Below are 26,037 nucleotides of genomic sequence, written 5' to 3'. Positions count from 1 at the left end.
AACCCATGGGTCTCCTTGATAAAAACAAATGCAGATCCCCAGGGTTGATGTGAGAGGAGGGTTCTCTGTGATGGGTTTAGGAGTCTGGCCCATCGTCCCTCTATTGTTTCCCTTGTGGCTTTCTTACTGTCGTCACCACCATTCTGAAGTTGAGGTTCTACTCCTTTTTAAAGTCCTAGGTTAAGCCAGAATATTTGAGTTTATCATTATATACCAAGCACTGTGCTTAAGCACTGCAAGTAGTAAACTAGAGGAAAAAAGTTGGTGCAATATTGTAGTATCATGATTATACTTTTCCACACTTATCTCAACTGCTAGGTTTCCTTAGGGCAGTAGTTTCTAACTTTTTATTTAATCACAAAAGACTCCTCGTATTATTTTGTCCCACAGGATCTATAAGTTCCTACAATATTTCATCAGATGAAATGAACTTGTATGTAGTAAGTGTCTACTCACCGAGATTTTAATTTTAGTTAGTCTAAGAAATTTTCTTGTAGATAAGTGTTCAGTTGTTATTAGAGCATTTTTTAAATGTTGAAAATAGCTTTCAGACTCCTCTTATTTTCACAGAGCCTAAGGATTCAGAGATCCCAGGCTGGGGTCCTAAAAGAATTGTTTTTCCTTGGTTGCCAGAGGGATGACTATGTCGCATCAATCTTTTCTCTTTTCTCCCGCTCTCAACGCACCTGTCGCTAGCAGGCATGCTTTCCTAATGAAAACATTTCAGATCCACCTGGAGTTAATTTAAAAGCTTCATTCTCCTAGTATTTCACTAAGAGAGAAGAATAACTGAATTTATATCTCACAGTAGCTAGCAACCAAAACATCCAAATATATTTTCTATTTTGAAGAACAATGGTTAAACGTTGTAAATCTATTACATTATAAGGCGAAATATATAATCCAAAAGGATGTAGTCAGACATGAGACTGAGTTCAAAAGAATCGTCCTTCCTGAATTTTTAGCTTTATTGCTGGAATTCTAACAGAATGTATGTGGCTTTGCAGTTAATAACTACTACTTATTTTTTTTTGAAATTTTAACATTGAATGTTTATTTGAAGAGACTAAGAAATCCCCCTTGCATTTAAGGTGTGATGGAAGTATTGTGGTTAAGTCGAAAAATACACAAGAGATGAATAACTACTACTTGTTAAGTTGAAGGTTTATATATTACAAATGAATGAAAAGGATGAAAGAATTCTTATACCAGGGTTTTTTTTTTAACCTCAGCTCTATTGACATTTTGAACCAGATAATTTGGGGGTGAGGGCTGTCCTGTATGTTGTAGGGTGTTTAGCAGCATCCCCATCCTCTGCCCCCTAGGTCCCAGTAGCACCCCTTCCCTGAGTTGTGACAATGTCTCCAGACATCACCACTCTTTCCTGGGGAGCAAAATCACTCCTGATTGAGAACTACTGTATTTTATAACAAGGAGAAGAATCCACAAAACCCCAAGACCATTTTTGCCTTTAGAAGATATATCCCTTTCGATGTTTCTAGACATATTCTTCACACGTGGTAGACAATAAAAAGTGAAAATCTAATGGTACCAGACTCCAGTAAAATATGATTTTTCCTGTTTTTATGGCTTAAATGTGTGTGCTTATTTATTTGTGTGCGTTATCCCAAACCCAAATCCCAGCTTTTAAAATCATGTTCCTGTTTACATACAGCACCTACAATGGTAAGTGGGTTTCTCTGGGGTCTGGGTCCATGACAACACCTGGTGTCTGCAAGAGATAGGTTTCCCTTGTCGGAAAATTTTCAAGGAATTTGGCCACAAGAGGGGGCACTATTCCTATGCTGGCTTATTTATTTATTAACTATTTTAATACCTGCTTGTCCCACAGAGTTCAATGATGCAGGGAATTCCTAATACAGAAATCAGAAACACTGCTAGTATACTAGCCAGGGAACTCGAACCAAGAGGATAGAAGGAGATTTATTACGAGGAACTGGCCCACACGATGATGAAGGCTGAGAAGTCTCTTGATCTGCCATCTGCAAGCTGCAGGCCCAGTAAAGTGGGTGAGTAGTTCAGTCTGAGTCTGAGGCCTGAGAAGCAAGGGAGCTGATGGTGTAAATACCAGTCTGAGGGCAGGAGAAGATGAGGCATTCCCGCTCAAACAGAAGGCAGGAAAAATAAAAAAGGTGGAGAATTCCTCTGCCCTTTTTTCTAATCAGGCCCTCAGTGGATTGGATGACACCCACCCACACTGGGGAGAACAATTTACTGAATTCATTGATTCAAATGCTAATTTCATCTGGAAGCACCTTCGCAGACGCCCAGTCAAGTTGACACGTAAAATCAACCATCACAACTAGTTTACCCATCGTGAATCTAACCACATCTCCATTTTTATAATCGAAACACTTGCCACTACATTTATTTTTTTGTTACATTTTTTGAAACCAGTAGTGTAAGATAGCACCTTGTTGGGCTGTGCTCCATAGGCCTACGAGGGCTGTGCTTGCCCAGCTTCAGGATAGAAGAAAGAGCCTGGAGTGAGCAATCAGAAACATCAATGGCTTAGTGGATGGGGGAACTTACACTTCTGAAGCCAGGTCCTGGAGCAACACCAGACGGGTGGGAGTTGGAGGTAGTCTTACTCCTGGGGAGGGCCGTGGGGGGGTGGAGGTTACCAGTTATAGGGGAACTGATGTCAGGTGGGCTCATTAGTTACCAGGGAAACCAGCAGAGGGGAACGCCCCTCACCGCCCCTTTGATAAGCTCTCAACAGCTGGGGCAAGTATGTAGGAAGGTCAGTCTTGTGAGTAGGGTGTAGGTGAAACAGGCCCTGGTCGGGCGGGGAGGGTACAGAGAGCAAGAAAGCAGCCGTCTTGAGTGGCCTGACCATACATACCTGTAGATGAAAGATTGCTGCACCATATAGATGGTTTAAAGAATTTCTCAGAATAAAAGTATTAGAACTAATATCCTCTCCTTTGGAGAAAACACAGGGTATATGGTGACATCTGATAACTGGTGCAGTCTCCACCTTTATGTACCAAATACAGGTGTATCGAGAAGGTGTTTAATATAAAGCAGCATTTTAGAAATTTTTTTTTTTTTTTCGGTACGCAGGCCTCTCACCGTTGTGGCCTCTCCCGTTGCGGAGCACAGGCTCTGGACGTGCAGGCTCAGCGTCCATGGCTCACGGGCCCAGCCACTCCGTGGCATGTGGGATCTTCCCGGACTGGGGCACGAACCCGTGTCCCCTGCAACGGCAGGCGGACTCTCAACCACTGTGCCACCAGGGAAGCCCTTGAAATTTTTTATAAAAATTTAGCAGCTGTCAAAATGTGTGTGTGAAGATTTTGGTGTGTGAAGATAATAGACCTTAATAGAAGTACATCTGTATGCTTTAAAAAATAAATGTACATGTACTTCATACTGTAATGTGCTTGAATTGGCTCCAGGCAACAGCCAAGAATGATATGGCAAATTTGGAGAAAAATTACTTTCAAGAAGTTTAGAGTGGGCGAGATAGAGTTAAATAAATAGAATAAAACCTTGTATGACATGGTATGTAATTTATTAAATTTTACCATTTTACTCTTTTAAAAACCGAGCTTATCATATGGATATGCCACTGTACTTTTTACACCCTCTGCCAACACAAAGGGAAGCCGTGTTCGGATATGATCATCTAGGAAGATGTTAGAAGAATTTAAGTTCACTTTTTCAGGAAGGTTGGAAATGTTCTGGACCTTCCCCAGTTTACCAGACCTGGAAGTGAAGTTTTGAAACTGATAGAGGTACGTCGATACATGTTTTTTTTTTTAATCCATACATTTTTAATATAACCCTAATGCCTAAGGGAAGTTCTCATAGGATCCTGATTATAATACAGAATGGCATAATTTTAGTTTACCAGAAAGTGAAGACTTAGCTGATGGTGAGTTAGCTAAACCTCATTTTTGTTTCAACCCTTCTTATTGGGAATGTTTCTAAGCTATATTATTATTATTTTTTATACATTTATTTATTTTATTTATGGCTGCGTTGGGTCCTCGTTGCTGCGTGCAGGCTTTCTCTGGTTGTGGCGAGCAGGGGCTACTCTTCGTTGCGGTACGCGGGCTTCTCACTGCAGTGGCTTCTCTTGTTGTGGAGCATGGGCTCTAGGTGCGTGGGCTTCAGTATTTGCAACACGCCAGCTCAGTAGTTGTGACTCACGGGCTCTAGAGCACAGGCTCAGTAGTTGTGGTGCACGGGCTTAGTTGCTCCGTGGCATGTGGAATCTTCTGGGACCAGGGCTCGAACCTGTGTCCCCTGCATTGGCACGAGGATTCTTAACCACTGCGTCACCAGGAAAGCCCTCTAAGCTATATTATTATTTTCTGCAACAGTAAATGAATCTTTGGTAATCTGGGTCATGATTCTAAATGTAATTTCTTACGGATTAATACCCTAGCACTAGGTTTTATACCAGGTAGACTTACTTTTGAGTTCCATAATATCTTATAATCAAAGTTGACTGATGAGAGTAAAAGGTGACGGCTGGATCCTGAAAAAGCGGCTGCCAGCTTTGCTTCCTCCTTTCCTGGGAAACTCTGATTTTGGTGGTGGAGAAATGATGGTGGCAACTGGGGCAGAGACTTGTCAGGGAAGATCCTGGGGTGGGGCATTCCAGCTGTACACGTAAAGCTGTTGGAGAGATTTATGAGTAGTGACCCTACCGACTGGAATGACACTACTTCTTCCAATCTAAGACACTTGGGATTGTTACCATGGCTGTTAGCCTCGGGCTCTAACCCTCTCCCTTCCCTGAGGGAAGGTAAGCTGTGGGCAAGTGTTATCTTTGTCTTATGGGAAACCACCAGAAGAGAAAAACAAGAGGCCACCAGAATTGATTAGAACAACCGGCCAAATCCAAGATGGCAGAAGACCCGACCTCCAGCAGACCTTGAGCCCTGTTATATGTTCATTGTACTACATTAGCATTTATTTTATTTTATTTTTTATTTACTTTGTTTTTTATAATTTATTTATTTTGGCTGTGTTGGGTCTTCGTTGCTGTGCACGGGCTTTCTCTAATTGCAGTGAGCAAGGGCTACTCTTCGTTGTGGTGCATGGGCTTCTCATTGCGGTGGCTTCTCTTATTGCAGAGCACGGCCTCCAGGCACGCGGGCTTCAGTAGTTGTGGCATGCGGGCTCAGTAGTTGTGGCTCGCAGGCTCTAGAGCACAGGCTCAGTAGTTGTGGTGCACGGACTTAGCTGCTCTGCGGCATGTAGGATCTTCCCGGACCAGGGCTCGAACCCATGTCCCCTGCATTGGCAGGCAGATTCTTAACTACCGCGCCACCAGGGAAGTCCCTATATTAGCATTTTAAATGACACACCTACTGGCAGCCAAGACAGGAAGGACCATAGAAGGAAGAAACAGAGATGGCAGTCCAGTTCCAGGAAGAACCCCACCCATTCCCAGAAAACCAATGCATAGGGCTCTCCCTCATTAACCTTACCTTTAAAAATCTTGCCGGGACCAAGAAGTTGATTTGTGAACTAAGTTTCCACTTCCATTCTCAGCCATTGAATGGCCATTCAATAAAGCTTGTGCTGTTTTAGTCTCAGCATCAGTTTCATTATTGGCCGTGTGAATCTGAATAGGAAAAGAAACAGGAGGCCTTGGCTGGGCTAGGGCCCAAGTCAGGGACCATAAGACCAATTCGGTAACACGATTGCAAGATGCACCGTTATTTTATGTACCCCTAACAAGGAAAAATGTTAAATTCAATTAAATGATGATACAATGCTTTCTTATAACATAGATTTAAAAAATTATATACTTATTGAAAGTGCTCTTTTAGACTTATTTAGATATAGGTCTTTATCACATGACATTCTTGTATATAAATGGGAAAATGTAAGCAAAATATCATGGCATTTCTAAAACTTTTTTGTTTCAATGCTAAATCATGGTATGATCTTAAAAAAATTAATCTTAAAAAAATCTTTAAAAAATTCATTTTATAAGTCAGTTAAACCTAACATATGAGGTAACAACCATGAACATATCTCAAGTGGTGACACTGTGAACAGTACGGCCAGGTTCTTACCTGCTCACACAATACACCACCTGGTCAAGGACAAGTGTAGGACTTTGTAAGGCACATCCCGATTTCAGAGATGTAAAGGTGGTGGGAAAAAATGTGCATCTTTTATGTAATGTAAAAATAAATGTAATGTAGTTATTTGTTTCTTTTTTTCCTCTCTTCTTCCTTTTGGCTTAAGTAAGTTTCTGATATTGTTTTGTCATTTGTCTCTTTCAGATTAAATTTGAGTTAATCATGGGGAAAAGTCAGTCAGGCAGGGCTCAGGGTGTGCTGGGTTCTTTTCTTTTTTCTTTTTTGGCTGCGCCGCATGGCTTGTTGGATCTTAGTTCCCCGACCAAGGATTGAACCCAGGCCCTTAGCAATGAGAGCGCAGACTCCTAACCACTGGATCGCCAGGGAATTCCCTGGGTTCTTATCAGGAAAGGTTTTACTGCATTTTAACTTATATGGTATTTAAACCTTGTCATCCACTCACATAGATGTTTTAAGAAGCGCTTTTCAAATCTGCACTCAGTATGGTTTTGCTGCACTATCTGAACATGTCATTGGGAAGTGATCAAATAGGTCATAAAACAGAGGGTTGAAAAAATGTTATATTGTGCAATCACTGAAACTTCTGTAGTTTATAATTAAGTTAGAAATCGATATATGTGAGGAGCAAACATTAGACTGTCTAGCCTTAATAATGCTATCTCCTATGCTGGTCGTGGTCTTATTGACTGATAAACATTTTTTTAATTAGAATTCCCAAACTTTAAATAACATCAGAACATCATAGTTCCCTAAAGCAGTTCCCTCCATTAATCCAGAAACTGGACTGCAGTTAACCAATAACTTCTGTATTAGTGACATAATTTCCTGCAAAATTGTTACTTTGTAATGGTTAACTTCTCTCTTGGTTTGCTCACAGCAGGGGGTAGTTTTCTTTCATGGAAGTCTTCTATTTATAATAAATTCACTGTGGCTTACCACATTGGACCCGAAAACAAAACCAAACTGCCCCCCAGGTACTAAGGGATAACACTGTTTTACCTCAGTAATTATCAGTGACCTAAAGAAAATCCTTTAAAACACTAACTCAAAAATTGTTAGTCCAAAGTGGACATCTAAGGTTTTCACAGAAGTAACGTTTTAATGACGGTAGAGGCAGAGAACTAGCCATCGAAGCATACTTGTTGGTGTTAAAGGATAGTGATTTTCATTTTGGAATTAAAAAAAGGAAAGAAAAGAAAAACTCTCTTCTGAGGTTGTGTAGAATTAAGGTCTGTGGAGAAATGTAGCCCGTTAGTAGTGTGAAGATATGAAAGAAGCCCCTGGAATGTTGGAGACAGGCCCAAGCCACATTCATTGGGTGGTTCTATTGCTCCAAATCTGAATTACAAAAGGATTAGCACAGTCTACCAACAACAAAAAATCAATCTCAGATAGGCATTACTCTAATTTTCACTTTAATGAAGTCTGATAACAACCTGGAGAGGCAGCGAGCCCATCAGAGACCAGAGGACCTTGAATTCTCTGGGCTGTGGGGTCTGGGGGGAGGTATCAACTGACTACTAAGCTTTGGCTTTATTTCTTTTTCTTTTATTTCCTTATATTTAAAGATAAATATATTCATTTTATAAACATCACTCCTGACTTAACGTAAATAAGATAGTTATACCTACTTACTTAACGATTATGCATATAAATAGAGAACTGGGAGGTAGAAAAACAGAACTTAGTTTGGCATAGTGAAACCGTTCCAAAAGTATTGGCCAGTTTGTAGAGTCAAGTTGAAGAAGATGAGCTAACAATTTTATTAATTCAGCATCGAAGAAAGTCTTGTTGAGGGTGACACAAATAATTTTTTTTTGGCTAGGAAGGGACTTTTGTTTTTTTTAACATCTTTATTGGAGTATAATTGCTTTACAATGTTGCATTAGTTTCTGCTTTATAACAAAGTGAATCAGCTATACGTATACATATATCCCCACATCTCCTCCCTCTTGCGTCTCCCTCCCACCCTCCCTATCCCACCCCACCAGGGGGTCACAAAGCACCGAGCTGATCTCCCTGTGCTATGCGGCTGCTTCGCACTAGCTATCTATTTTATGTTTGGTAGTGTATATATCTCAATGCCACTCTCTCACTTTGTCCCAGCTTACCCTTCCCCCTCCCCGTGTCCTCAAGTCCATTCTCTATGTCTGCGTCTTTATTCCTGTCCTGCCCCTAGGTTCTTCAGAACCATATATATATATATATATATATATATATATATATATATATTTTTTTTTTTTAGATTCCATATATGTGTGTTAGCATTTGGTATTTGTTTTTCTCTTTCTGACTTCCTTCACTCTGTATGACAGACTCTAGGTCCATCCACCTCACTACAAATAACTCAATTTTGTTTCCTTTTATGACTAGGTAATATTCCATTGTATATATGTGCCACACCCTCTTTATCCATTCATCTGTCGATGGACACTTCGGTTGCTTCCATGTCCTGGCTATTGTAAATAGTACTGCAATGAACATTGTGGTACATGACTCTTTTTGAATTATGGTTTGCTCAGGGTATATGCCCAGTAGTGGGATTGCTGGGTCGTATGGTAGTTCTATTTTTAGTTTTTTAAGGAACCTCCATACTGTTCTCCATAATGGCTGTATCAATTTACATTCCCACCAATAGTGCCAGAGGGTTCTCTTTTCTCCACACCCTCTCCAGCATTTATTGTTTGTAGATTTTTTGATGATGGCCATTCTGACTGATGTGAGGTGATACCTCATTGTGGTTTTGATTTGCATTTCTCTAATGATTAGTGATGTTAAGCATCCTTTCCTGTGTTTGCTGGCAATCTGTATATCTTCTTTGGAGAAATGTCTACTTAGGTCTTCTGCCATTTTTGGATTGGGTTGTTTGTTTTTTTGATATTGAGCTGCATGGGCTGCTTGTAAATTTTAGAGATTAACCCTTTGTCAGTTGCTTCATTTGCAAATATTTTCTCCCATTCTGAGGGTTGTCTTTTGGTCTTGTTTATGGTTTCCTTTGCTGTGCAAAAGCTTTGAAGTTTCATTAGGTCCCATTTGTTTATTTTTGTTTTTATTTCCATTTCTGTAGGACATGGGTCAAAAAGGATCTTGCTGTGATTTATGTCATAGAGTGTTCTGCCTTTGTTTTCCTCTAAGAGTTTTATAGTGTCTGGCCTTTAATCCATTTTGAGTTTATTTTTATGATGCAAATAATTTAATTGTAAGTGAAGGGAATGGAGAATTGCATGAAGTGTTGAAAGGATTTTGAGCTTAGGTTGCCTAGTTTTGTGAAAGTTTTTTTTTTTTTCCCCTCCCTATAGTTGGACAGTTAAATCACCATGGAGGAGAAATTGCTTTGTTTAAATAGCTTTTCTGTTTAAAGAATCAAAGTGTCACAACAAACTCCTTGTAGGACAGAGTAAATTGTGTTGTAAGGGGAATTACTCAAAGAAAAGTATCAACATTACATCAGCTTCCAGCGGTCCTGCAGGCAAGCCAAGTCAGCCTAGCAGCTTCCTACACCTCCCAAGCTGAGGCAGAAACCCTTTAAAAAGCCAACCTCTTTGCTCTAGTCCTCAGTTGTCGTAAATGATCAAGTCTCAAGGGGGTTCTGGTTTTCTGTAAAATAGTGTAATACTTTGTTCTTCGGTTTCCAGAAACTATAGTGTATAAGAACAAAACAAATCGATGATACAAATGATGTATATTGCCAACAGATGCACTGAAACAAATCAAAGAGTAAGTCAATTGGTAATGACTTGACTGAAAGAATTGAAAGTCGCTATAGTTCCAGTTCTGCTGCATCCTTTACTGGTACCTCATGCCACTGAGCTAGCATTTACAGGTTCTTTGAGACATTTCATGGTTAGTGTTTTTCATTCACCACCAGCTTTAAACTCAGCTTGGTTTCACTCTAAGACCTATGGGTCATTCCACTTTCCCAAAAAGGAAGTGAATGTGTATAACTAACAGATATAACTAGACATTCTTTAGAAAAGACAGTATGTAAAATAAGGAGAGTGGTGATTTGATAGAATTGGCATTACTCGAATTACAAATAATGGATGTTATGAGGTGAATTGTGGACCCCTCAAAACTTATTATGTTGAAGTCCTAAGCCCCATTCCCTCAGAATGTGCCTGTAATTAGAGATCTTTAAAGACGTAATTATCATTAGGGTAAGTTCTAATACAATATGACAGGAATCCTTTTAAGAAGCTGAAATTAGGGTACAGAAGGTGGAGAAAGGGCAGAATATTTACTATACTCTATAAATGAGAAATAGTGCTTTGCCCAGAGTAGGTTCTGAGCTAGTATTTGTTAATGAATGAATGAATGAATGAATGTGTGCATGCATTAGGTAGGCAGCTAAGGTCCAGGACTGGAGGTTAGAGAGTCAGAAGGGGTAGGGTCATAGGTTTGTATATAGTGACTTATTACGAAAGTGCATTTAAAGGAATTGGTAAGAAGCCAGGTAAGGGCGTGATTTCAGGCGGTATCCCACTGAGGGCCACTTCAACGTGATTCCACAGGGGAGCTCTGAAGTATACTTTATGCCTTAGAATTAACCCAGCCTAAAGCAAGGAAGGAGGGCTTTCAGACTCTTGCACTAGTTAGTCACAGGGTAAGGAATCTCATTAATCATACCTCTTACAATGGGATCTACAGAAGTGGTATGTCTGTGAAGCAATCGTGAAGCAGATGTGATGCTGCATTTCAGAATCTCTGGATGAAACTCTCTAATACAGAGGTGTTTCTTATCTTTAAAAAACCCACACTGATATTTAAAATAGTTACTCTCTTGTCTTTTTCAACATCACTAGGTTCTATTAATTTTTTTGAGTATACCTCTCTCACTTTCAAGATCTCAAACCCCTATATTTTCTCAGGTCATATCAGGCCAGTGGGTAAAACAGGTCGAAATTATTAAGGCACAGCTTGGCAGGTTCTTGCTTCCTATGAAGCATACATGCGCATCCCATAACTGTCCCCCTGAAACTTCCTGCAGTTACTTCAAAGAGTTCCCAGGGAGTGAGCTCTTAAGTCTGCCCAGCTTCTGCATGTTCCTCATTTCCTGCTCTAGCTCCTTTCGGTGCTATTTCCTGCTAAGGCCTCTACTGCTTGTGAAGCCAGGTACTGCCACCTGTGTACCGTTGCCTCTGTGAGGTGATGCTGTCTCTTGCCAGGTCCCAGCGCCATGGATGCTACATTACAGTCCACAAGGTCCAGGGAGGCACCGCCAAGGTGACTCTGCTCCCTGCACCAGAAAGCCTCTCTTCTCCATCTCCCTTCCACATTCTATTTTACACACAGCATAAAAGAAGAGCTGTTTGTGCTCAATGCTTTATAGAATTTATAGTGAAATATGTATTTCAAATTTTGCTGATAGCCACATCCAATTCCCTGTAATGAGTACATGGAGATTGGAACCTGACAGGTGAGATGCTAAACTTCAGATTGCCCCTCTCCCACGATCTAACCTTTGTTACTGGGTTTACTTCTCTTACAGCTTTTTACTTCAGGATGAGTTTTGTTTTTTTTTTCCAGTGATGCCTTAGTTTTTCATAAAAACACATTCCTGGTGGGTCTAACAGTCTGGCAGACATGCTCAGACATACATGAATACTGTAGGGGACATATTGGAGACCTGAGCTAGGATAGCTACCTTCCTTTACCCTTTTCCTCCCTCCCTCCCTCCCTTCCTCCCCTCCTTCTTCTCTCCTACTCCCTTTTCTCTCTTTTTACACACACACACAATATTCATTTGCTAGACTATATGCCAGGCACTGTTCTAAGTACTTTATATAGAGCAGTGACAGATCAGACAATGTCCCGCTCTCCTGGACATTCTACAGAGTGGCAAGCGCCACAAACAAGAAACAGGACAGGGTGTTGTGACCTACAGTGACTAGGGGACACTTACATAAGGTTATTAGGGAAGGCCTTTCTGATGAGGTAAACATTCAGCTGAGAGCTGAATGACAAGAAAGACTCAACTGTACTTAAAAACCTGGTACTTAAGCATTCCATTCAGAGAAAATGGCAGTACTTATGCCTTTATTTATAGTATATGTTATACTCTGCCTTAGAGAGCATCCCTTGCCCCTAAAGATGTACGAAGTGGGATTTTACACTGAACCCACCCCTGGTTGACTTGTTCCACTCGCTCAGGTATCATGTTAGGGTCTGTCTTGATGTTGGGGTCACCCACATGAGTGGCCCTGTCTCACAGGGCCCTCAGCTGGAGGGATCCTCTGTAGAGCCCTCTCGGGGTACAGCCATATTCCCAACTCACCACACACTCTAATGCGGCCTCTGGGCGTATGGTTTTCAGGGTTTCTAACCTCAGCCCACAGGGAGGGGAGCTTCAGGGAAGTCCCAGCCCAGGTGCAGGATCACAGTGAGGAGAAGGCAGTGGAAGCCCGCAGCCTCCTTATTCTCAGGGAATTCCAGATTCCACATAGTTAAGCCCTAGAAGATGAAGAGTAGGGATTTCTCCAACCACCGTGGGGCATTTCTGATAGAGCAGGAGTATAAAACCTGGATTCCTTGAGATGGCTAAGGGACTCAGGAGGCTCTCGCATGCCTAAGGGGGTCAGTTTCTCCCTTTCAGCTCCTCAGAGGGGAGGGACATTGGTCACCACAGGCTGGGCCTCCTCAGGCAGCCTCTCATTTCACCTGGCTTCCTCTCTGCTGGGGCTCCGCCATCCAGCCTCACTGTCCTTCACCACGGGCTCCCCCAGCAGACACGGGCCTCCCGTTGTCTCCTGAGCCAGGCCTGGGTCAGAGACGACTATTTGCCTTTTGGGTTCTTCCCAGGCTTATTCCTCCATATTGTCTTTGCTCATCATCCTTTCCTCATGAAGCCTCCTTTCATTTCTCCTCCATCTCTTCACTGTATCACATCCAATCAATTCTTCAAGGCCCACCTCAAGACTCACCTCCTCTGGGTGGCCCTACCCAATTGCTATTGTTCCCATGAATCTCTCCTTTGCTGAATGCCTACAAGCATCCCAATTCTTCCTCTCCCTCCCTCCCCACTTCCTCTCCCTTCCCTTACTTCCCTCCCTCTCCCCTCTCCCTTTCTTCCTTCTCCTCCTTCCTTCTAAATAAGAATTAGCTTATTTATCCCAACTCTTTTTTGGGAAAAAAGCCTAAATTTTGAATATATAACAAAATATTTATAAGGTATATGAGGGATAGAAAATATTAACAATAATACAAAGACATGTGTGCACCACACCCTCACCCCCTCCAGTCCAAGAATGAGATATTACCATTTTCCTACAATAGATCGTAATGCTCCTGCCACATCCCATCCCCTGTATTCCCCCCACCCCACCCCCAATGCCAACAGGTAACCACTGTCCTGAATGTTGTGTCTATCACTCTCCCTTACTTTTCTTTATAGTTTTACCATTGGGGATCCTTCAACAGTGAATTCTTTAGTTCTGCATGCGTTTGAATTTTATACTAGTGAAAATGTACCATATTTATTCTTCTGTGCCTTGCTTTTCTGACTCAGCATTATGTTTGTGGGTAGTCTTCTGTGTTGGTACATGTTGGTGTATGCTGTTGAGTTCATTTTCACTGCTGTATATGGTGTTCTACTGTCTGTTATCTATTTATTTATCCATTCTATTCTTCCACATTTGGATTGTCTCTTTTCTTAATATGAGAAATACTTCTACAAACTTTCTTGTAGATGTCTCCTGATGCACCATGTGCAGGAGTTTTTCTAGGGTATTTACAAAGTAGAAGAAATGCTGGTTCTCAGTGGTTGTTCTAGGTTATAGTCTCACCAGTGGTGGATGAGAGTTCCTGTTGCTTTCCATCCTCGATGACTTTGGTTTGTCATATCTTAATTTTTGCCAATCTGGGGGCAAAATCTTGGAGGTTTTAATTAGAATTTCTCTGATTTCTAATGAAGCTAAACATCTTTTCATATGTTTATTGCTAATTTAGATTTCCTCCTTTGTTCAGAGGCTGTCTGAATCTTTTGCCCATTTATTTTTATTTTTTTATTTTTATTTTTTTGTGGTATGCGGGCCTCTCACTGTTGTGGCCTCTCCCGTTGCGCAGCACAGGCTCTGGACGCGCAGGCTCAGCGGCCATGGCTCACGGGTCCAGCCGCTCCGCTGCATGTGGGATCTTCCTGGACTGGGGCACGAACCCGCGTCCCCTGCATCGGCAGGTGGACTCTCAACCGCTGCGCCACCAGGGAAGCCCTCTTTTGCCCATTTAAAAAGTTGAGTTAGGGTTTTTTTCTTTACCTTTTTGGATACTGAATAGTTCATATATTCTCAGTAAGTAGTCCTTTATTGGTTATATATTTTATAAATATCACCTCCTAGTTTGTGGCTTTTTTTTTTTCTGTTTTTGGTTTCTTTCTTTGAACATAAATTCTTAATTTTAATCCTTATTTATTTATTTATGTTTTATTTTTGGCTGCGCTGTACAGCATGCAGGATCTTAGTTCCCTGACCAGGGATCGAACCCATGCCCCCTGCAGTGGAAGTACAGAGTCTCAACCACTGGACCACCAGGGAAGTCCCCTTAATCCATATTAAATCCCAAATCATAATCATCTGATTTTCTCCCTTAATCTATAACATGCGGAATTAAATTAATGGCTCTTTCTAATGTCAAATCAACTTTGCATTCCTGGCATAAATCCAATTTAGTTATAGTATATCTTCATGGTAATTGTTTCCTAGTATTTAGCTTAGAATTTTTGCATTTATGTAATTTTCATTTTATATTGTTCTTGCAAGATTTTGGTATAAAAGTTATGCTAGCTTCTGAAAGATTTGGCGTTAGACTGAAATTATAGTTCCTTAAATGTTTGGCAGAAGTCACCAGTGAAATCGCCAGTGAAGTCATTTGGGTCCTGTTAGTTGTTTTTGTTTTAATCAGATTTGGGAAGTTATTTATGTTTAAGATTATGTCCATTCATTCTTTTTCAAGTTTATTGGCATAAAGTTGTTCATGGTATCACTCTTATTATCTTTTAAAGGTCTGTGGCATATACAGTACGTCCCACCTTTTCCTTTTTTGCCATTGTTCTTTATGCTATCATTCTTTTTTTTTTTTTTTTCCCCCCCCCCGGTATGCAGGCCTCTCACTGTGTGGCCTCTCTCGCTGCAGAGCACAGGTTCCAGAGGCGTAGGCTCAGCGGCCATGGCTCACGGGCCCAGCCGCTCTGCAGCGTGTGGGATCTTCCCGGACCGGGGCACGAACCCGCGTCCCCTGCATCGGCAGGCGTACTCCCAACCACTGCTCCACCAGGGAAGCACTATGCTATCATTCTTTTAATTAATCTCACCAGAGCTGTGTTGATTTTATAAATCTTTTCAAAAAACCAACATTTGGCTTTGTTGATCATCTTTTCTTAATCCAGCTGTCTGTTGATGGACACTCGGGTTGCTTCTATAGCGTGGTTATTGTATACAAGGCTGCTGTGAACATTGGGGGGCATGTATCTCTCGAATTAGTGTTTTTTTTAGTGTTTTGAGAAATCTCCATACTGTTTTCTCCAGTGGCTGCACCAATTTACTTTCCCACCAACAATGCAAAAGGGTTCCCTATTCTCCACATCCTCACCAACATTTGTTATTTGTGGTCTTTTTGATGATAACCATGATCAGTGTTTATCTAACTTTTCTGGCTTCTGAAATCCTTCTCCCTTTGCTGTGTTGGGATTCTGTATATATATATAACAGAGAAGAGCTCTAACACAAATTCAGCAAGCAAAAGGAGCAGAGAGAAAGACTGCAAATATATGACTATTTCTGTTGTTGTTTCTCCGCCATAGTTAAATAGAGATAAGCCTGGTGCACAGGCTTCTCATTGTGGTGGCTTCTCTTGTGGAGCACGGGCTCTAGGTGCGAGGGTTTCAGTAATTGTGGCACACAGGCTCAGTAGTTGTGGCTCGCAGGCTCTAGAGTGCAGGCTCAGTAGTTGTGGCACATGGGCTTAGCTGCTCCACGGCATGTGGGATCCTCCTGGACTAGGGCTTGAACTGTGTCCCCTGCATTGGCAGGCGGATTCTTAACCACTGCGCCACCAGGGAAGCCCCGACTCAATTGTTACATTTCCAGGAATTTTAAACATTGTCATTGCATAAATATACAATTAAATTACATTAAAAATAAAGATAATAACTACTCAAAACTCATCACCACCCCCATTTTACTATTATCTCTGAGGTTATATATCTGTTGTATCTGAATGGTGGAAATAACATACATGCCACTGCACATCTCATGCTTTCAGTGACGTCAGATTGGAGCTGGAAATTGGCCTTGTTTGCACGACTTAAACTACAAAAGTTGGCAAGTGCTGTGAATCAAGGCTTTCCCCACCCTGCAAACCAGTAAACATTTATCGCCATATCACTAAGAGGCAAATGGATAAATGAGTCTGGGCTCAGGAGACAAACCTGGACTGGAGACAGTGTTGGGGGAGGCATCAGAATACGGATGTGGGGCTGCTTCATGGGCTGATGACAAGGCTTCACACTCAGAAGATCCTCATGCTTAGTTTATCGTTCTGTGGCCACCATCTTGAAATTCATAATTTTTGAACAAGAGGCCACATGTTTTTATTTTGTTCTGGGCTGGTATGGGTATGGATGGTAGGGAGGTTTAGGTGGTCTGGGGGTGGCTTGATTTACTGCCTTTCATCCCTCAAAACAGGTTTCCTGTCTTATTCACCTACTTGGTAGCACATCCCCACAGGTATTTTCCCCATCCATTCCCTCAACCTGTGTATTCTTCACAACCAGCTCACAAAATTTCCTTCTTCTATTTTCCCTCTGTATTGTTCTCTCCTCTTTAGTCTTCTTTTGAAAACTGTTAACTTTCAAGGCATTGATGTATTAAGTAACTTTAATAATAACATTTCTGCCCCAGATTGCAATGTCCCATACATTCGTCTCTCAGATTGGTATGACATGGTGGTTAAGGTGGTCCTGGAATCACAGAAAACTGGGTTTGAATTTTCCCACACAACCTGAGGTGAATTTCTTCTGTTTCTCTACGCCTCAGTTTCCTCATCTGAGGAGAGAGTATTTACCTCTGAAGGCTGTAAACATTAAATTAGATAATCTAATTAAATTAGATAACCTAAAGTGCTTAACACAATGCACATGGTAAGTGTTCAATTAATGGTAGTTATTAACTACCATTATGGTAGTTAACTACCATAATGGTAGTTTTTATTAACACTATTTTTATTCATAGATGAAGAATTAGGAACAGCCAGTAATGAAATTTGCACATGACACATAGTAGGGACGTCTTAGGAGGAACAAAGGGAACACTGGGAGAGATGAGCTGGAAGATTTCAACTTTTTAAAGAGAATTTTCCTGCTTCCATAATATGTGTCCCACAGTAGCTTGGACAAAGCACCTCTTCACTGAAGGTCTCAAAGCTCCTTTCCCCCATCTTACCATACATCGATCCAATCTATACAAACAGCGTGGATGTGGGCTCTTGGGCACCGAGAGCCACTTAGACTTCTTGAGGCAACCTTTTCTCGGCGTAAAGCTACGCATATGGTAGGCACTTCAAAATATTAGATTTTTCTATGCCGCTGTATCCCCCAACTTCCAACACAGCGCCTGGCACCCAGTAGGCGTCCATTTATAGAGTGACTGCATGATAATGACTCCCAGGCTTCCCCTCCTTCCTCCCAAAACACTCACTTAACGAGTCTCTGCCGGAGGCTGCGGGCAAAGCCCGAGGGATCCAGGAGCGCTCCAGGCCTAGTGCACTGATTCCGCTCCCTGCGCGTGGCTGCAGTTGCTATGGAAACGGCAAGAAATAACAACTCCGTTCCTCCCGCGCGCCCCGGGTGACGGAGGCCCGCAGAGGCAACGGCAGCTGGAGGAACAGCGGGAACGACGCGCGGCCGCAGCCGAGTTCACCGCGGCGCCCCTGCCCCACCCCCGCCCCGCCCGGCCCGGCCCGGCCCGGCCCGGCCCAAGCCGCCCCTCCCCCAACTGGGCCTCGGGTGTCGGTAGGTACTCCGGCCGCGGGCGCCTCCCGGGATCCCACCCACTACCCCCAGCCTTGGGGCTTGATTGCCTGCCTCTGCCCTATGTGTTCAAAAGATGCCCATGGGAGCTTCGCCGCGGGGCGGTGCAGGTCATCTGGGGAGGGGGGAGGGGTCTGGGAAACTCTCTCAATGCACTTTAGGCATTTATTTCTCCGCAAAGAAAAATCTGGGCAATTCCAGCCGGAACCCTAATTACTTTGGGAACAAACAGAAGATTGAGAGGGGAGAGAGGCAGGCGAGGAAAGAAGTTTCATCACATTTATAATTCTATAATTCGTGTGTGTGTGTGTGTGTGTGTGTGTGTGTGTGTGTGTGTGTGTGTTCCCACCTCCCTCCCGGGCGCACGAAGTTTGCCTGTTTCAAGCCCCCCGCGCGGCTCCTGTGCAGAGGTGGTTACACCCCGATTCTGCCGGTAGCGAGTGAAACAGGTGTCGTGCGCGCACCGCGATTGCTGATTGGCTGTGCAGACTCTGGTGAAATACTTGAACGTGTCCTGCAGCGGCAGGGTCTTCGCGGGGTGAAAGCCCGGCATACGCACTTCTTCGCCTTTACCCGTGAGCTTGTCTGTTGCCCGTTCGTTTCAGGACGCGACCCCGCGCCGCGTGTGCCGGGAGGCCGCTGGGGCAGCGGAGGTGCCTCCCCGCTGAGAAGCGAGCCGGAGCGGCGTCCAGTGGGGAAGATGAACGGCAGCAGCGCCAGGTCCAGCCACTTGTCTCAGCCGGTCGTGAAGAGCGTGCTGGTGTACCGCAACGGGGACCCCTTCTTCGCGGGGCGCCGTTTCGTCTTCCACGAAAAGAAGGTGTCCAGCTTCGACGCCTTCCTCAGGGAGGTGACGGGCGGCGTTCAGGCGCCCTTTGGGGCCGTCAGGAACATCTACACCCCGCGGACCGGGCACCGCATCCGGAAGCTAGACCAGATCCAGACCGGGGGCAACTACGTGGCTGGGGGCCAGGAAGCCTTCAAGAAACTCAAGTGAGTCCTTCTATCCCCACCGCCCGTCATTTCAGAGGGTTCTAAGGTGGAATGGAATAACCCCCGCCTCACCCCACACCTCGGTGCGCTCAGGGGCTGTGACTGTGCGGGTTGATGCCACTCAAGGCTCCCGCTGCGGCTGGGGTCAGAGGTTGAAAGTGTGATTGGAAAAGAAAGTTCACGTACGGAGCAGTAGGAACAGACTTTAAATGTGTGTGTAAGGAGTGGGAATCAAAAAAAAAAAGTATTCCGTGACTAGCTATTTGGAAAGAGTAACACAAATGTCATGCTAGATATTTGGCATTTTCTGTTCTGCTTTTTCTCTTTCCACTTTTGCTTGGAACCTATCATTTTATTTCATTTTAATTTTTGTTGCTGTATAGTTGATTTACAATGTTGGAACCTATCATTTGAGTTTAAATGAAGACTTCTTAAAAATCACTTGGAAGTATTGTCACCCATGAAGAAAAGTGCTTTCAACCTTTCAATTCCAAGTAGAACTGACCACACCCCACTTTGTGACCCTCCTCCCACCTCCTGCACGTTTATGTTATTTCCTTAATGCTTGGAAAAGTTTACTGGCTTGCTGTATTTGTCTACATGTCTGTCACCAGGTACTTGATGGTTAAACCTTCAAGGACAGAGGTCGTTAGTGGTGCTTATCCCCAGTTCCTGGGGCAGGGCACTCACTTATTGTGGGTGTTCAGTGAATCAGCAAACTGTGCTTAGATCTCTGAAGGGAACAAAGATAAGACAGGACTCCTTGTCTTTTGGAGTTCACAATCTAACAGGAGACAGACTACATGCACACCAGTAATTTTAATGCAAAGTACAAAAGAATGAGTGCAATTAGAAAGATAGTTAAAGTTATATGGGAGTTGAGAGAAATTATTCCTTGTGGGAGTGGGTACTGTAGGACAGGTAGAATTTAATATTCCATAGGGTTTTTTTTTATAGCTTTACGGAGATATATTTCACGTAACATAAACCACAGTGGTTTTTAGTAGATTCCTAGAATTTTGCCACCATCACCACAAACTAATATTAGAACATTTCCATCACTCCAAAAAGAAACCCTGTACCTTCCCAGTTTCCCCTTCTCCCCATGCTCTAGTAACCACTAATCAGTAGTGGTTAGTTTCTCTGTCTCTATGGATTTGTCTATTCTGGACATTTTATATACAGGCAGACCTCGGACATATTGCAAGTTCTGATCCAGACCACTGCAATAAAGTGAATATTGCAATAAAGCAAGTCACAGGAGTTTTTTGGTTTCCCAGTGTATATGAAAGTTATGTTTACACTATGCTGTAGTCTATTATGTGTGCAATAATAACATTATGTCTAAAAAAAAGTACATGCCTTATTTAAAAAATACTTTATTGCTAAAAAATGCTAATCATCATTTGAGCCCTTAGCAAGTCATAGTAGTAACATCAAAGATCACTGATCACAGATTACCATAACAAATATAATATAATGAACAAGTGTGAAATATTGCAAGAATTACCAAAATGTGACCCAGAGACATGAAGTGAGCAAATGCTGTTGGAAAAAATGGCGCTGATAGATTTGCTCCATGCAGGGTGGCCACAAACCTGATTCAATTTGTAAAAAAATGCAATATCTGTTAAGTGCAATAAAATGAGGTATGCCTGTAAAAGGAACCATACAATGTATGACCTATTGTGTTTCTGTCTTCTTTCACTTAGCATAATGTTTTCAAGGCTTATCATGTTATAGTATATATCAGTACTTCATTCTTTTTATTGTTGAATAATATTCCATGATATGGCTATACCACATTGTGTTTATCTGTTAATCAGTTGATAGATATTTGGATTGCTTCACTTTTGGCTAATATGAATAATGCTGCTATGAACATTTTCATTTCTCTTTGGGTATGTACAAGTTTTCATTATTTGGGTATGTATAAGTTTTCATTTCTCTTTGGGTATATACCTAGGAGTGGAATTGCTGGATTGTATGGTAAGTCTATATTCCATAGGTATTTTCCCCCCATAGTTTTTAATATAATATTTTAATTAAAATCCAGTTTGGGCCTCAGGATGGGAAAAAAAGCCTTTACCATAAAATCTATGCTTGTGACTTCTGATCGTGTAGAACTATTTTCCCAAGTATCACTAACGTTATCTAATATCATCCTAGCTTGTGTAAGTTTGTTTAAATTGAGCTCTAGGAGTTCTGCTTTTTTGTTATGCCAGATGTTCTTTTTATGGGAGGTGAGGGATACATTTGGATTTAGTTTCCCTTCCCTGAAACCTCCTTTAGTATGCTTTGTCTAACTTCCTTAGAAAAGAGCCAAATGAAACTGTACTTCAAAATAACTTAGAACTTAAAGCTGAGAGTCAGGAGACTTGTGTTTGAGCTGTTTATTAGCTTTGCATCCTTGTGCAATTCACTTGACACCGCTAGTCAGTTTCCTAACGCAGAAAAGGAACATAACCATTCCTACCTCACAGTCTTGTTGTAGAAAGTAAACGGGATGGATGTGAATGTGTTTTGTAAACAACGAAGTGCTGTAAACGCAAAGCATCTCTGTGTCCAGTTCCTTTCATTATATACTTCGTTAATTTTTTAAGTTAAATAGTTTTCATATGAAGCAATTTCATGGGAATGTAAATCTGCAATTCCAGACTCACTTTAATAATTCATGTTCTCTTTTGTTTATTTAGTGCTACCAACTCAAAAAATAAAAGCAGGTACAGTTCCAAACCAAATAGAAAGTGCACTTCAAATCACTCTTTATATATAAGAGATTTGCATGGTTATTTTTGCTTTTAACTCACACACAAAAACCCTGAGTTTGTTATAACAGTGTCCATGGTTAATTTTCCATGCTGCCAGATGAATATTTATTTGTGTTAAAGTGGTAGTATCTATGGTTATAATGATAGAAGGCAAGAAGATTTAAATGCTGAATATATTTGAAGCTTTGCAGTTTTAAGTTTACATAATAAATGAAGAAACTGGCAGAACAAAAGAAAGCCCAAAAGATATTGAGGGTAATTCATGCCATGTAGACCCTAATTGATGTTGGGGAAGATAACAATGGTGGAAAAATATTTTTCAAATGAAAATGATCAACTTTGTTCTTGCGTATCTTTTACTCATGTTTCTTCTAATATTTTTGAAACGGTGATTAAACTTCAGGTAGCTATTAAACCTTTATTTTATAGCAGAGAATTCTAGAGATTGATATTTTCCCCAGTTTTCCTTATGCATTTTGGGACATTGACTCTACTACATGTGGACCTGAAATCACTTTCCTGCACATGACAGTTAGAATGTTTTATTGTTATGTCAGAAATCAGTCCCTGAAGATTTCCGAAAGACCCATTTTATTGTTAAGCGGAGGGAGAATTTTCACTGTCTTGTATAATACTGTTTATGTAAGAGAAATACATGATAATTTGCAGAGGTATGGATTAAGTAAAGCGTTCTATCCAAAAAACAACAAAATAAAACATAGCCAAAATTAATTCTAATATGAACTTTTTTGGCAACTCAGCAATTATGGTAGTTGAGGTAGAGAATGTATCTATCTATCTATGGTTATAAATTAAATCCTAGATTTATATTTAATATTAAAGCATTTATTTAGCACCTTCTATGTATGAAGCACAGTGGAACGAGATCACAGTGATGGACAGATAGCTTGAAGTGGACAAAGGTATAAAGTTTTTAGGTTGTGCTTATGCTATAGCTAAAGAATGATCACTAGTTAACATATGTAGCAAATAGTAATGGAATAATAGGGGTCTCCAGAGGTTAACTAGTTTACCCATCTGTATTTTAGCCGAAGCAATGCCTAAACCATCCATCCCACATGGCTGAGCATTCTGGATCATTAAAGTGCTCTCCCAGGAAAAAAGATTTCCCAGCTTTTTACAGTTGTTACTCTAATGCATGGGATCAGTACTACTTTCTTTGGCCTAAAGTCTGTGATTAATAGAACTAACTGTTAAGCAGCTTTATACACAAACCACTCTTTATATCAAAATTGCTATAAAAATAAGAAATACCATATATAGTAAGTAGCTGACCATTGTGGGGAAAAATGTTCCCCAACGGAAGTATGTATTTCTAAGACTTCAATTTCATTGAAGTTTAGCATGGACATGTGTCAGCCCTGAAAGCAGTTCCTGTTATTATAATGGCTTTTAATTAGTAGCTATTGATTTTTGCTTTAGGCTTAAGTATTTCCTGTGGCTAGCTTTACATTTTAATAATTTTTAAAAAGGCAATTTACATAGCTGATTCAAAAGTAATAAAAGAAGCCTTTATGGTTTTTTTTTCTCCCCCAGTTACTTGGACATAGGAGAAATCAAGAAAAGACCGATGGAAGTTGTGAATACAGAGGTAATGCAAATAATAGTAACAGTGCTGCTTTGTGTTTCTTATGTTATGTCTTAGAGATTTGGAAGACATTCTAATCGAGATAAATTGTCTAATGTATATAAACAGGACATTAGATGTTTTAAGGCAAAGATAACCCTTTCTGTGGATCATTATCAGAAACAGACCGAGTAGGTGTCCTCAGATGTGTAGGACTAGACACAACATGCTCTTATTCTCCCATTTTCTAGCTGCATGTTCTCTGGTTGAAACCCATAGGGATTTTCCCTGTCAAGTGAGAAGAGATTCTGAGCACCGTGATACCAACCTTTGCCAAAACTACATCCCCTGTCCTGACTTGCTTCTGACAGTCCAATGTCTGAAATGGCCGGGATCACTCTGACTGGCCCTGAGGCTTTCAAAGGAGCCTGTTAAGACTTCCTGTGATATCAGGAAAACACCTCCATATTAACTTGCATTAAAGTTCACTTGAGCGTGGTCACCAGAAGCTTGCATGAAGACTAGCAATGAGTCTTGTGACATAGATATTCATTCCACTGTGTTCCACATAGCGTCTGGATCCCTAGTGGAATCATCTCTAGTGGGTATTCTATAGGATGTATTCCTTAGTTTATGGATCAAAAAATAGATTAAAAACAAAATTAAGGCAACAGCCTTAAACATCCCAGTGAGACAGGGAAAATGATAGTTAAACCCAGATTGGGATTCTGTTCACCAGCCAGACTTGCCCTCCTCCCATTTGGACCCCACAGAGTCAAGTGCTCCCAGTGGGTGTGTCCTGCCAGAGAAGAAATGACGAACAGGAGAGGAGTTTTTCCTCATTTGTAGTGCAGAGCCCCAGGGAGACCCCTCAACTCTGGCCATTTCCTTCTATGCTGGGTTTATGCCCAACAGGAACAAATGAGTCTCTATAGGAAAAAAAAAAAACTACGTAAGAAAAAATTTTAATTGTGCAGTATTTTTAATAACGTGACGTTAAATTCATCATTCAAATAATTTGTGGGAAAACGTGGTAATCCCAGACATTATTTAAAATATTATTGTTTGTATTTTTGATTTTCAGTGTATGAAAAGTTGATAATTTATGAAAGTGATAAGATTTATAGCTTAACGTAGACAAAAATATAAATTTTTCAGGTGGTGCTTATGTTACAGGTAAAGAATGACTGCTAGTTAGTACCTGTAACAAGTAGTAAGAAAAGACATTAGTGTATTAGTTCTGGATATAATATTGTTTGAAGGACACACAATCGCTTGAAGTAAGCTATCAATACCTTTCTTGAAGTTAGTGACTGAAGCCAAATTTCTGCAGTAGGATTTGAAATGTGTGAATTCCAAAAAAATGATGAGTGTATATTTACTCTGGATTCCAGTGTCTTTGATGAAGGCATTGGGTCTGGCAAATTGCAAGAGGTGTGCAAAAAATTTTTGGAATATACTTAAAAAAAAAAGATTGGGCTTCCCTGGTGGCGCAGTGGTTGAGAGTCCACCTGCTGATGCAGGGGACACGGGTTCGTGCCCCGGTCTGGGAGGATCCCACATGCCGCGAGCGGCTGGGCCTGTGAGCCATGGCCGCTGAGCCTGCGCGTCCGGAGCCTGTGCTCCGCAACGGGAGAGGCCACAACAGTGAGAGGCCCGCGTACTGCAAAAAAAAAAAAAGCTTATCCTTAACGAAAGAAGCATTCACAAGGACTCTAGTGAATTTAATCTGCTAATTGTTCTTCCGCTTTGGAGCGGTAACTATTGATTTCTCTTTACTTGGGGCCTGTGCACGGGCCACACAGACAAGGTTCTGATTTATGAATGCACGTCTTACATGTGACAAATTCACCCCTTATCTCCAACTAGAAGACAGCATCTCTCCCTCTTCCAGAACACTGTATCTCTCGCACTTTACTTCTTCCTGGTGATTCCTGCACCTTCTCATTTGCTCTAACTGCATGGATCCTGCTGTAGCCTTTCATTTCTTCTCAGTCCTTCCCCTCGCAGTCTTCCAAAGGGGGTCATTTTGGGGATGCAGAGCAGGTGGGAGGAGGTGGTGAGAAACTGTTCTGTTTGTCCGTGACCTTCAGCACTTTCCCTCACCCACCCAAGCCCCACTCTCCCACTTTTGTCCCCCTCAAACTTCCCTCCCAGTCTAGACAGCAGTGTATTTACTTACCTCACTTGGCATTTCCAGTCTTTTCCTTTTCGGCCGCGTGGCGTGGCATGCAGAATCTTAGCTCCCCAACCAGGCATCAAACCCGTGCCCCTTGCGGTGGAAGTGAGGAGTCCTAACCACTGGACCAGGGAAGTCCCTTGCATTTCCAGTCTTGATCTTCAACACAGACACCCTCCTCCCCAAAGTCCACACCATGACCACACGCAAAGCCTGCTTTGAGCAAGGGGACCCCTGTTTTCATTGCCAGCAAGGGAGAGTTTTGGGTTCCGGGCATCCCAAATAGGAACTCTGAATGCATTTTCCCATAGAGATATCACTTTCTCTGTTGGTTCTGCAGTCTTATTGATGCTGTTTTAGGTGGAGCACAAGTCAGAAAGGCTTTTGTAGGCTGA

At 41.7% G+C, this 26,037-nt stretch overlaps 1 protein-coding gene across 3 annotated transcripts in view; it reads left to right on the top strand.

Annotated features, from left to right (window-relative positions):
* The first annotated feature begins 17,918 nt into the window (after window positions 1-17,918).
* DCDC2 (doublecortin domain containing 2) overlaps window positions 17,919-26,037 on the top strand; it is a 159,736-nt gene continuing 151,617 nt past the window's right edge. For 2 of the 3 annotated variants that reach the window (XR_013830295.1, XM_079935077.1), the window contains exons 1-3: window positions 18,041-18,093; window positions 18,717-19,104; window positions 23,433-23,487. Coding sequence is in view for 2 of the 3 variants with exons in the window: in XM_079935077.1 (XP_079791203.1) it covers window positions 18,812-19,104; window positions 23,433-23,487 (348 nt within the window). In the remaining variant the exon portion in view is untranslated. Of the gene's footprint in view, window positions 18,094-18,716; window positions 19,105-23,432; window positions 23,488-26,037 lie in introns of all 3 variants that reach the window. The other variant, XM_079935078.1, reaches the window with a different exon arrangement.

The sequence above is a fragment of the Stenella coeruleoalba genome (assembly GCF_951394435.1).
Source record: "Stenella coeruleoalba genome assembly, chromosome: 10".
Taxonomy (NCBI): domain Eukaryota; kingdom Metazoa; phylum Chordata; class Mammalia; order Artiodactyla; family Delphinidae; genus Stenella; species Stenella coeruleoalba.
Note: the sequence above shows the minus strand (reverse complement) of the source record. Positions and strands in the feature narration are given on the sequence as shown.